Here is a 13510-nt window from a genome sequence, read left to right as displayed (position 1 = left end):
CGGTGGTGGAGGCGTCCACCTCCACGACAAAGGGAATCTCGGGATCAGGATGGACCAGGAGGGGAGCTGCCGTGAAGGCCTCCTTCAGGGTCTGGAAGGCTTGGGTGGCGGATGGGGTCCAGGACAGAGACTTGGGCTTGTTGCGGAGAAGGCTGGTGAGGGGACTGGCGATGGAGCTGTAGTTCTGAATGAAGCGTCGGTAGAAATTTGAGAAACCCAGGAATCGTTGCAGTTCTTTCACAGAAGTGGGAGTTGGCCAGGACCGGATGGCTTCCACCTTCCTCTCATCCATCCGGATGCCACTTTGATCGATGTTGTACCCGAGGAACTGCACAGAGGGCTGGTGGAAGGAGCACTTCTCGGCCTTGAGGTAGAGCTGGTAGTTCCTCAGACGTTGTAGGACCTCCGCAACGTGACGGCGATGGTCGGCCATGCTCCGGGAGTAGATCAAGATGTCATCAATATAGACCAGCACGAACCTGTGGAGACACTCCCGGAGCACCTCGTGGATGAAGTCCTGGAATACGGAGGGGGCGTTGGCGAGTCCATATGGCATCACAAGATATTCATAGTGACCAGTGGGCGTGACAAAGGCGGTCTTCCACTCGTCCCCCTCACGTATCCGGATGAGGTTATAGGCGCTGCAGAGGTCCAACTTCGTGAACACAGTGGCACCACGGAGATGTTCCAGGGCAGCTGGGACGAGAGGAAGGGGGTATCGGAAATTGACTGTAATGTTGTTAAGTGACCGGAAGTCGATACAAGGCCGCAAGCCTCCGTCCTTCTTTGCCACGAAGAAGAAACTCGAAGCAGCAGGGGAGGTGGATGGACGGATGTAGCCTTGCTCCAGCGCCTCCTTGATGTACTCCTCCATGGCCTTCTCCTCCGGGAGAGAGAGGCAGGGACGGATTGACAATCTGTGCGTTCTGGAAAAGTCCAGAACGGCCGTCCAACCGAGGGCCGTCGGCCGGCCGTCAGCAAAAAAAAAAAAAAAAGTCTAATAACGCAATATGAACAGCCAACAGCAGGGGGCACTTATACGATCGCTGCTGCTACGTGCAAAAAAAAAAAAAAACTGAGGAAGAAGAGTCGGCCTTGCCAGTTTGTGACGGTTTGTGATTGGTCCCCGGATTTCGCCGGCAGAATGGCTACCAAAAAACGTAAGGAGAAAGGTGGATGGGAAAAGTTGAAAGAAAAGAGGGCCAAGTCTCTTGAGACTGAAGCAGGAAAGTGTAAAAAGCTCACAGAGCTTTTTGGTTGCAGTGCTGCCAGCAGTACTACACCACTTAGCCAGAGTGAAACTGTAGAGGACCAGCTAGTGGAAGCTGAGCCTGAGCTTCCACAGCCTGGTCATGATGAGGAGGGACAGACAGAGACAGAGTTAACTTCACACCAGCAAGAGGTCCTGGTAAGTGCCAGTAGTAGGCTAAATAATCAACTAAATTTGTTTAACCAAAAAATCCTAGCTTGCACTTTCTGTCTGTCTTCCATCATAGTGCAGTTTTTCCTTGTCTTTCATATTTGTGTTTATTATTGTGGAATTGGCAAAGACCTGGTGGTTGTTTGCAGAGGTGGACAGTAACTAAGTACATTTACTTGAGTGCTGTACTTAAGTACACTTTTTGAGTTTCTGTACTTTCCTTGAGTAGTATTTTTTCTGGAAACTTATGACTTTTACTTACACTACATTTGAAAGACAAATATCTTACTTTTTACTCCACTACATTTCTATCAAGGCCCTCGAATTAGAAAGTCGTAGCCGCTTTGAAAGTCAGTGGATGATTCATGTTTTTTTAAGTAATCAGTAATCACTCCTGTAGGATCACATGAAGTTCAATGATTTCCAAGTATTTTTTGAACACCTGTCAATTGATGGCAAAATAGAAGGCAGCCGGACGCAGTGGGAACTGCCGCAAACATGGTCATACTTAAAAGTTAAAATTAAGAAGAGCAGACGTGGATAAGTCTGAAAAAGTGCGACGACACGAAAGTGCACACAGAAAGCTGCCTCTCTGATGCCAGACCACAAGTACTGAATTTTATTTCTACTAATTCTACTAAAATCTTATTATAGACTAAAACTAAAACAATTCAGATGCCTAAAATGTTATAGTCAAAAGACTATGACTAAAACTAAATAACAATTTACTGTCAAAATTAACATTGGTATGAAATATGGTTGGTCAAATGATTTTTATAGATTTACCCAAGTTGCTACATAGCCTTGTGGATAGAGCGCTAACGCATAAACGAGCATGCAAAAACGTAGTTGGGCTAATAATGTTAACTGAAGTCCTTTCAGAAATGTTTTTTTACATAATCCTATCAAATAAACACAATGTTGAAACCTTTCTTTTGTAGCATGATTTTGACTTTGATAAGAGCTTTGTAACTTTTAAGCAAGTATTTAAATGAGTTCAAGGTATGCTAGCATGTCAGATGGAGCAGAACTGGCTTAAACCACCATGATGGAACAGCATGCATTCATACAACAATGCAACAATAATAAAATATTGCATTTACTTTTACTTTTGATACTTAAGTACTTTTAAAAGCAAGTACTTCTGTACTTTTACTTAAGTAAAAATCTTTCCAACTTTCACTTGTAATGGAGTAATATTTAACCAATAGTACTTTTACTTTTACTCAAGCAATGGAGTTGTGTACTTTGTCCACCTCTGGTTGTTTGTGAAAGCTTCACAGACAAAATTAATAGGCTCTAGCCATTTTCATCATTTCACAGCCTTAATATAAATCAAAGTGTAATATGACATTGACAAAATATTAAATAGGTTATTCAATGCTAATTCTTTAACACAAAGCAGCACATAGCATCAATAAAAGCGAATAAACTATCTTTAAAATCATTTTTTTATTCAGATTGAAGATAGTTGCTGTACAAAAGATGACAGGGAGAGTGCAGGGAAGTGTGAGGACGTCCCAGGATGCTCTACATCACAATATTTCAAACGGCCCAAGTCAGATAGTCACAGCCTGAAACAATTTTTTGCAAACCACCCTCAGCAAAAGCCTAAAAACCTGTCTCTACAGAGAGTGTTCAGTTGTAAAGATGGTACCAACCGCAAATGGCTCACATACTGTGAGGAGAATCACACGTTATATTGTACAGTTTGTTTAGCATTTGCCAAGCCAGGTGAAACAAATCCCTTCATTAGTGGAATGCAGGACTGGAAGCATGTCAGTCAACGAGTAGAGGAGCATGAAAGGAGCAACATGCACAGGCTGTGTGCTGAAGCTTATTTTTTATGGGCATCAAAAGCTGATATAGCCAGTCTGCTTCATGGTCCCCAAGTAGTGGCCCAAAGAGATCAAGTGCGGAAGAGACGGCAGGTGTTGGAACGTATTGTAGACATAGTTAAGGTCATTGGCAAGAGAGGACTTAGCTACAGAGGGACACAGTCTGAAGCAGCTTACACTCTGGATGACATGAGCATTGATCATGGGAATTTTTTAGAGCTTATCATTCTTCTTGGGAAATATGATGTATGCATGAAGGAACATCTCACAGAGTGCATAGAAAAAAGCAGAAAGATGCATCAAACCCAGGCTAAAGGTCGAGGTTCTGTTGTGACATTTCTGTCAAAAACAACTGTAATGAAAGTCATATCTACAGTGCAGCAGTTAATTCAAGAGACTATTGCAAAAGAGGTTACTGAAGCTGGGATGTTTTCAGTGCAGATTGACACAACACAAGACATCACATCCCAAGATCAGTGCTCAATAGTTCTGAGGTATGTCAAAGACACAGTACAGGAAAGGCTTTTTGCAGTGGTGAAATGTGAAGCATCTACTGGACAATATTTTGTTCAGATGCTTGCAGATGTGATTGAAAAATGTAACTTGGAAATCAGCAACTGCGTCAGTAATGCCACTGATGGTGCATCAAATATGCAAGGAAATACAAAGGTTTTTCCACACTGTTGTCCTCTAAAGCGCCAAAACAAGTGCATGTATGGTGTTATGCACATGTGCTTAACCTGGTTCTGGCTGACACAACTGAAGTGTCCCTCTCCAGTGGATCTTTGTTCTCACTATTGAATGATATCACTGTCTTTTTTCGTGAGTCACACCAAAGGATGAATATTTGGGAGCAAGGAAGCCAGGACAGTCGACACAAGCGCATTTCCATTATCAGAGAAACAAGGTGGTGGGCCAAGGATGTTGCTTTGAAGAGGAATTTTGGGTCCTTTGGAAAGCCAGACCAGTGTGTCTACATTGACGTCCTCAGGACACTGGACAGGTGTCAGAGCCAGGAAAACCTGAAAACAACAGCGCGTGTCAAAGCAAAAGGGTACTTGGAGGGTTTAAGGAGATATGAAACAGTTCTAACTGCTCAGCTTTTCCTTAGGATTTTTGAAGTCACAACACCACTCTCAAAATACCTGCAGACACATGGTGTAGACATCTTGTCTGCTCACCGAATGGTTCTGACCACTGAAGATGCTCTGAAGAAAATGTCAAGAGATTTTGAGTCAGTGAAGAAAGCTGCTGATGTTTTTGTTCTGTGGGCAAATACAACACTGTCTGAAGAGGATTGTGACCTTGAACTGGAGGAAATGCTTCCAGAGAAAAGGAGGAGAAAAATGAAGATGATGGCTGGTGAGAAGGCAAGTGATGAGAGCTTCACAAATGCCAACAGTGGCTATGAAGCACAAGTTCATCACCAGGTGATGGACACAGTCACAGAGAGCATCCATAGGCGCTTTTTAACCCATGGTTCCCTATATGCGGACTTGGCTCTCCTTGATCCAAGAAACTTTACAGAAGTGTCTTCAACAGGCTTGCCTGATACTGCAATTCAGGAGATGAGCAAATGCTTGCTCAGGTTTGATAGCAGGGCAACTCCTGCTAATTTGCAAAGTGAGCTCAAGTGTCTGGCAGCCCAATGGCCACGTCTTAAACAATCTGTTCTTGGGGAGTACCAAGTCAGGGTAGCAGTTGATGACCCAGATGTTTGGGAAGAGGCAGAAATAAAAAACAGTACCTGCAAATCTTGCAAAGAATGCCCAGTGTGTTGCTACCAACTTCTTACACGTTACAACCTCCTGACAGATGCCTATCACATCCTTGGCTTAGGCTACAAATTTCTTCTCACTCTGCCTGTGACACAGGTAGCTTGTGAGAGAAGTTTCTCTGTGTTGAAGTACATTAAGAATCGCTTAAGGAGCAGAACTTCTCAGGAACACCTGGAAACATTCATGTTAATGGCCACAGAGAAGGACATCCTCATGTCCCTTGACAATAACCTCATAATAGACAGAGTTGCTGAGAATAGTGCCCTTCTCAAGACATTTTTACTTCCCCAACATTAAAGGTGCTGTAGGTAGGATTGTGAAGATCCAGGACTTAGCCAAAAAACTTGAACATCGGCAACTTCTCAGTCCCTCCCCCCTATCCGCTAAAGCCCAAAACGGTCTCCTAAGCCCCTCCGCCCACAGGGGAGAATGAATGTGTGTGCATGAGCAGTGATTGACACGCAGTTAGATACTTGGAACCCCCCCCCCCCCCGCCCCTTCCACAGCCCTGATGGGTGCACCTGACTGAAGAGGGAGATGTGGATTTTTGGAAATCCTACTACAGGCTGTAGTTCGTACCAGAGGAGCCAGATTTTTTTTAACTACCTGCTTCATGTAGTTCTACTTGAACAAAGGGTCAGTTTCAGCAAATATGACAAAGTTAGTTTTATAAGGCTTTCCTACTGCACTTTTAAATTTGCTTTCATTATATTTGAATAGTTATAAGTTATAGTAACTATATGTTTTATAATTACAAGTGGGGTTTTTGTAGCCAGTGACATTTTTTTTATTTTCAATGCAGATGTAATGGCATCGTACATTTTTTTCTTTTTATTTGAAGGCTGAGGCTTCATTAATAAACACAACTTTATTATCATCGTTGGTTTTGAGATGTTACTTGTTATGAATACCTTGTCTGATAGTGTGACAGTATTGTGGCTTAGTACATCCTGGCTAGTGTCTGTTGCGCAAGGCTAGGGGCGAATGGCCGGATGATTGGCCTATTTGGGAGAAAATCCAGGGCCTTTTTTTAGCCCCAGTCCATCCCTGGAGAGAGGGGATAGATTTTCCCCCTGGGCACTGGTTCACCTGGCAGCAGATCGATGGCGCAGTCCCATGGCCGATGGGGAGGCAGCTTGGAGGCCCGTTGGGGACAGAAGACGTCTCTGAAGGGGGCGTAACAGGAGGGGACATCCACCGATCGTCTCTCTACCGGACTCTCGATGGACGTGGCACAGACAGGGAGATCTTGAGGACGCGGATAGGGACGAATCGGTGGAGATGGGAAGCAGTCCGGGAAGCAGCTGTCGCCCCACTTCAGGACTTCTCCTGTCTTCCAGGAGATGACTGGGTTGTGCTGCTCTAACCACGGGCACCCTAAGATGATGTCAGCGGTGGATTCCTCCAGAACCAGCAGGTGTAGTCACTCCATGTGGAGGATTCCGACTTGCACTCCGATGGGACCCATGGAGCGACTAACCTGGCTCCGACTGAGTGGTCTGCCCGTTATCGACTGGACTTGGTAGGTCGTCGTAGTTGCAGACGTGCGGAGCTTGAGCTGACGGCAGAGGGTTCCCGAGATGAAGTTCCCGGCTGACCCAGAATCGAGGAGGGCAGTAACTGAAAGGGAAATTCCAGCAGCAGTAAGGTTCACAGTTGTGGTGAGTGGCTTCATCTTAGAGAGAGAAGGGATGATTGCACTCACCATGGGTCGAGGAGGACCGACTGGGCATTCTGAGATGTAATGCCCAGGTAGACCGCAGTAGAGACAGAGATTCTGGGTCAGCAGTCTCTGCCGTTCAGCTGACGTCAAGCGGGAGTTCTCCAGTTGCATGGGCTCGGGGTTGGGTTCTGGAGTGCTGACATCACCTGGTCGACGGAGGAACAATGACGACTGGCCCTGGTGTTCTTCAATGCACGACTGCATACGAGTGGCGAATGGAGAGTTGGATCAAGTGTTCTAGCCCGAAGGTATCCTCGTATGCAGCGAGATGCAGCCGCACCCGAGGATCCAGACCCTGTCGGTAGGTCTTAATCAAGGACTTCTCGTTCCATCCACTAGCAGCAGCGAGGGTTCGAAACTGTAGAGCATACTCATTAACTGTGGAGGTACCTTGTTTCAGATGATATAACTGTTCTCCGATCGACGAATCCCATGATGGTTTCTCAAAGACCTCCTTGAAGTGAGACATGAACCCCGACAGGGTCTGGATCACTGGACTGTCTGTGGACCACATGGATTCCGCCCAACGGAGCGCTTTACCGGAGAGTTGGGATGTGATGAACGCTACCTTAGCGCGATCGTTGGGGTACAGGCGCGGCTGCATCTCCAGGACCAGTGAACATTGCAGAAGGAATCCGTTGCAATCCTCCGCCGAACCAGAGAAGGGCGCCGGTCTGGCCATGGGACTGGCGTACTCGGGGGGCGAAGAAGCGGTGGTGTGGATCCCGGAAGTGCTCGCCGGTGAAGGTAAAGGTGCAGGTGTGCTGGTGGGAAGAGTTTGCCGAACGGCGTCGACGAGCTCTTGGAAGGGATCCGGGGTGCTCATCCTGGTGCGCTGTGTTGGTCCGGTAATCTGTTACAAACAGAGGTGACACGGAGAACAAAGGCAGGTGAAAGCAGAGTTTATTGCTGAACCATGAAGTGAGCAGGTGCGGTGAGAGTCAGAGTGAGAGTTTCTGGTTAATGCTGGATATGCTGGTGATACGATACGTTTCTAGGATCTTGAACACAGGAACAATGGATCGAAGGAGACGAGGACCAGGAGACAGTACGAAACGAGGAGACACTCAGGATACGTAGGAGATCAGGTAGGTTATCAGGTGAGTCCGAGGAAGCAAGCATGTGTAGTAGCATGTGCAAACGTTACCGGACAGTGACTGAGTGTGAGCGTGGGGCTTGAGTAAGTGCAGGTAGTGATTGCTGTGGTGATGACGTGCAGGTGTGTGTGCTCAGTATTCTGGTTATTGGGATCTTTGTGGTTGTGAGAGGGTGGAGCCTGGCGTGCTTGTAACAGAATGACACTTAATGACAGTCGTCATAAACATGCATACAAACTCCTTCATATTCATGACATGCGTCCCCTTATGCACACCCCTTCAAGTAAAGTGTTACAATGATCCCAAGCCATCAAAGATGCTAAACTGCAAACAGATTTTTGATATCTTAAACAGTGTTGCCATGGTGATGGATTAAATTAATGACAAAAATGGGAAACTGGAAGAGTCTCATATATAAGTTAATTGTCTGATTTTTATCAAATTGGTGTTGTATCTTTGCTGATGAGGGCTGATCACATGGCTGTTGTTATCGTGGTTCACAGTCATAGTCTAAAATGATTACTTATTATGTTTTATACATTAATTAATTTGCACCAAATATTGCATATTTTGGAAGTAAGTTTGGTCACTTTAGATTAGGGTCCAATTCTCATTATTAACTAATTATTAACAATGACTTTTGCCTCAATACACTCAAAATGGCTGCTTATTAATAGTCAGTAAGGTCGTTGTTAAGTTTAGGTATTGGGTAAGATTAAGGGATGTACAATATGGTCATGCAGAATAAGGCATTAATATGTGCTTTTTAAGTGCTAATAAACAGACAATATCGTAGTAATATGCATGATAATAAGCAACTAGTTAATAGTGAGAATTGGACCCTAAACTAAAGTGTTACCGTAACTTTGATTTGTCACTAACATGTTAAGCACCACACTATAAGAAACTTTACTTCACCTCAGATTATCCATATGTCACCATTAACTTTCTTCATAGCATTTTCTCTAAAATAGATTAAAATAGATTTAATTTTTTCTGTGTAATGAGATGTTGTTTCTCTTGCAGAGAGCAGTGAGGATGATATTGAAATTTCCTTTGTTTGCCATCGACCTGAAGGTCTGGAAATACTACAGGAACTGACCAAATTCAGCAAGAACGAGCTGCAGTTTCTCTACAGGGCCTTCAAAAATGTGAATGTTCCTCTACTAACATAATATAAGGTGGAAAGCCAGTATCCACTGGGAATATCACCGTCACTGAACACAAATAATTCTCACTATTTAGTCTGCATTTAGATTTTTTTTTTCCAGAATGGGATTTAATTCATTGTAAATTGTATTATGTTGAATGTTTTCAGTGTTTATGTTTGGGACTGTTGTGTGTTTCAGGAATGTCCCAGTGGAGTGGTGAACGAGGATGTGTTTAAACTCATTTACTCTCAGTTCTTCCCACAGGGAGGTGAGACCGCATTAGAATTTTGATCTTGTGTTATTATTTTTTTCATCTCCTTGCCAGTTTTGGTTGTTTCCCTCCTTTTCCCAAACTGCTTGGACCCAATTGATAGTCTTGTGATAGTAGGCAGAGTAATTTTTTATTCAAATTCCTTTTTCTCTCTCTCAGATTCAAGAAATTATGCACATTTCCTATTCGAGGCATTTGATACTAACAAGAACGGCTGTTTGAGTTTTCAGGTAAGCTGTAGCCGTTGAGGTACTGACATGATAATGTGAGCATTTGAGAGCCAGTTTTCTTTCTAGACCAGCCCTGGTCCTATGTCTTCACATTTGATTGTTCATCAGCTGGTTAGAAAACTCTCCATAAACTCCACTAAGAGAGACCTACAACAGCTCTAGTAAAGCTTTATTTATTTAGCAGATTTATTTTTCTTCTGCTGTTATTGTTCATTTTACAGGAGTTTGTCGCTGGACTGTCACTCATCCTTAGGGGCTCAATGTATGACCGGCTAAATTGGGTGTTTAATTTCTATGACCTTGATAAAGATGGATTCATCACAAAAGAGGTTTGTTTATGGAGTCATTAGCATTCACATGAATATATCGCATTGGTGCGTTCAGAAAGACCAGTGTAAAAGTATCTGTGTGTGTGTGTGTGTGTGTGTGGTTTCGGTCTCTCAGGAGATGATGAACATCATGAAGTCGATTTATGATATGATGGGGAAGTACGTGTATCCATCAATGCAGGACGATATTCCCAGAGAACATGTGGAACACTTCTTTAAGGTGAACACAAACACACAGGAAGTTCATTTCAATTCGTTCAATTAGTAACCTAGATTTTTCACAAATAACCTCCGCCATCAAGGAGGCAAATTCTCACGCCTCAATAATAACAAAGTCCAAACCGAGGAGGGCGGGAAGGGGCTTAGGTGGAGGATGCAGAGCAGGAACACAGGACAGGCAGGGCCAAGGTGAAGACAAAGGTGGGAGGAGCCAGTGCAGAATCCCAGCAGGAGGGCCAGGAGTCGAGGAAGGGAGGAGGCATGGTGGAGGCTTGGCAGCTGGAACCGGTAGTTCGAGGTTGCTGGTTGAAGAGACCCAGGCGAAGACACAGTGAAGTCGTAAGGACGATAGTCCCAGATGAAGCCGACGGGGTTAGGAGCCAAGGTGGAGCCGACTGGTCGACAAGCCAAGGTGGAGAAATGGGCATGGAAGTTCTAGGCAGAGACAGGAAATTTTGACAGGAAATTTTGATTTAGTTTTAGTCCTAGTCTTTTGACTAAAATGCCATTTAGTTTTAGTCATATTTTAGTCACCTGAATTGTTTTTAGTTTTAGTCAACTAAATATAAGATTTTAGTCGACTAAATCTACAGTAGTTTTATTCTCCTAAAATCTCATGAGTTTAGTTAAATTGTAACACATTAAGCATTTTAGCATTACATAACCGACTGTCACTTGAACCGACATTTTGACATCATTTTGTTTTTGACATTAAAAATACATGAAAGAGAGTTCCATTCACTTTTTTGTTGTTTTTTTAAAAACATCTATATAGTTATATAACTTTGTATTTCTGTTTTAGTCAGTAGGCCATATCAGGTTAAGCTAAAGCTTCAAATAAGTTTGTCTATTCATTTATTTTTTATTTCAGTTAACATTTATTTAATTTCAAGTAATGAAGATTTTTTTTTATGGTTTTCGTGAACTATTATAACCCTGATACTTTATTGAATATGTGTCAAATACTGGTCTTTCCTCCTGACTATGAATTAAATGGGAATATAATGCGTGACTTTTAATTATAAACAAGCTGGAAATACACCGGGACTCTTATTTTGAAAAGTCTGCTCCTCTATTGCAGTTGCAGGAGCTCATTCAAGTTCAGATGAGGAGATCAAATGTGTTGTTACAACCGTCTAAAACATATTACTATATAAACATTGTTTTCACACTATCATTATTCATCAGCATTAGTTCATAAACACTTGTCTGGCATAAATGTGTGTTATTGATTGATTGAGCCGCTCTGGAGCTGGATTGGGGGTTTGTGTGTGTGTGTGTTATTGATTGAGCCGCTTTGGAGCTGGATTGGGGGTGTGTGAGCCTGTAGGCCGTGTGTTTTCCAGAGGTTAGATCAGTTCAGATCAAATGTGCTCATCTGTGACACAGGACATCAGTTCTGACCCCATCTCTGCCCTAATCGTCCCTCCCTAATATTTTCGTCTTGTTTTTATTTGTTGACGAAAATGACAGTAGGTTTTCGTCATAGTTTTTGTCATCCAACACTAGTTTTTATTTTTTATTTAGTTATCGTCTCGTTTTCGTCACTGAGAAAAGGTTGTTGACGAAAATTATGATGAAAATTATTCGTCAACGAAATTAACACTGGTTGACACTCCAGCATGGATAGAGCAGAGTCTGCCGCTACGGACGCTGGACGCTACGGGTTTGGAATGACTTGCCGGGGACGGACAAGAGTCTTAAAGGGAGCGGAGGAGTAGCCTCCTGTTTATATATATATATGAAGCACCTGACAGAACCCTTTAAGCTTCTATATAGGACCTTTTCTTCTAAGGAGTGAATGAAGCAATTGTAAGATTATGACTTTGACTTTTGTGCTAAATGCATTAATGTAAATGTAAGACTTCAAGGCTTGAAGAATGCATCCTGAACTTGATTTTTTTTTCTCCAGAAAATGGACAGAAACCGTGATGGAGTGGTCACCATTGAGGAGTTCATGGAGTCATGTGAAAAGGTTAATCTCTATCACTCATTACTGTTATCTGAATGCAAAACAAACAAATTCAGAGATAAAATACTTCAAGGGAGAATTACAGAAAGCAGGTTCAACTTACCATGACATTAATATTGAGTTCATTAAACAGCAGGCATCGTCCCTTTTACTCATAACCAGAGGAACCATGAACAGAGGAAACTTAGGGCTTTAATACACAGAAAGTAATCAACGGAACTAAGAACAGGTGTAATACTAATGAGTAACTATGGAAACTAACTAGCGAACCAAAACAGGGAACAGAATGAAAACGAAACCAAAACAGAACAAGACCGTTAAAGTTATGAGTTGTTGAGTACTAACATACCCTTGGGGGATAGATTGGGGGATAACCTACCCAGTTTAGTTGCTAAATCTGCTTTCTGTAATATCCCACAGGAAAATGTGACTCTTGCCAATTACTCTTCTTTCTTTTCTGTTTATTTGAGGATGAGAATATCATGCGGTCAATGCGTCTGTTTGACAGCGTCTTTTAGGAGTTTCTGCCCAGCTGTGGATTTCAGAACCACATTCTTCTCCCTCAATCAAGAAGTTATATATTTCCCATTCAGGCCTATATATATTTCTTTTTTCTTAGAGACACAAGATATGGACTTCCACAGAGCCACTAAAATTTATAAAGAGCAGTGATACATAATGCTGCTTGTATTGAAAGTTTACTCTTAATCAAGTTATTGTATGTATTCTTACAAAAATGGTTCATTTATAAACATTCACAAGTGTTCAATGTCTCATGTACTAAATGATTTAAGACAGAAAGAGGAGTGTCTAAACCTGTAATATGGCTCTGTTATGTACAGTACAAACAAAAGAATGAATATGTTGGAATTATATGATCATGTTGGCTCAGTTTCACTTTGTAAATCCATCAGTGTAATGGAGTCATCACAGATGTTTGCTGTGTTCATTGTGTATTATGCATTATTATAATATTTATGTGGAGTTTACTGATTTTATGAGAGAGGGTGTGAACATTAGGGAAACACACACCTGAGCTTATTTTAGCTTCTTATTTAAACATCAGTGGGCAAATGTCTTGGTTTCATCCACACGGCTTATTTAATTTTTCAGCTTCTATTTAATAGTTCCAGACTGCCAGAGATAGTTAAACATAGTGGGTCATGCGCTTGTGTATAATACAAGAATATTCTGGTGAGTAGTATGGAGCTCATTGCTTTACCATGGTTCTGTAACAATTTCCACTGGAGAGGCAAGTTTAGAACCCAAGTGCAGTTTGTTCCAAATTATAAACATAAAACAAAGACTTGGCAAAACAAACAATAAACAAAAGACTTGGCTTGATTAAACTTCTTGACAACAGACTAGACTATAACAGAAAACTCACCAACAGTGGTTACACATTCACAATAACAGACAAAGACACACGGTAAACATGAGGGCTTAAATACACAGACTAATGACAAGACAAGTGACACCTGT

At 42.5% G+C, this 13510-nt stretch overlaps 1 protein-coding gene across 1 annotated transcript; it reads left to right on the top strand.

The window, feature by feature from the left end:
* Positions 1-7439: 7439 nt before the first annotated feature.
* LOC307142560 (A-type potassium channel modulatory protein KCNIP2-like) lies at positions 7440-12546 on the top strand (the record flags this gene model as incomplete). Its single annotated transcript, XM_079843529.1, has 8 exons — positions 7440-7506; positions 8883-9007; positions 9206-9275; positions 9438-9508; positions 9730-9837; positions 9953-10057; positions 11969-12031; positions 12499-12546. The coding sequence occupies 8 exons, from the start codon at positions 7440-7442 to the stop codon at positions 12544-12546; spliced, it is 657 nt and encodes a 218-aa protein (XP_079699655.1).
* Between the last annotated feature and the right edge of the window lie 964 nt (positions 12547-13510).

Source organism: Gobio gobio, assembly GCF_949357685.1.
Source record: "Gobio gobio genome assembly, chromosome: 18".
Classification (NCBI taxonomy): domain Eukaryota; kingdom Metazoa; phylum Chordata; class Actinopteri; order Cypriniformes; family Gobionidae; genus Gobio; species Gobio gobio.
This window is presented reverse-complemented; position numbering and strand designations above follow the sequence as displayed.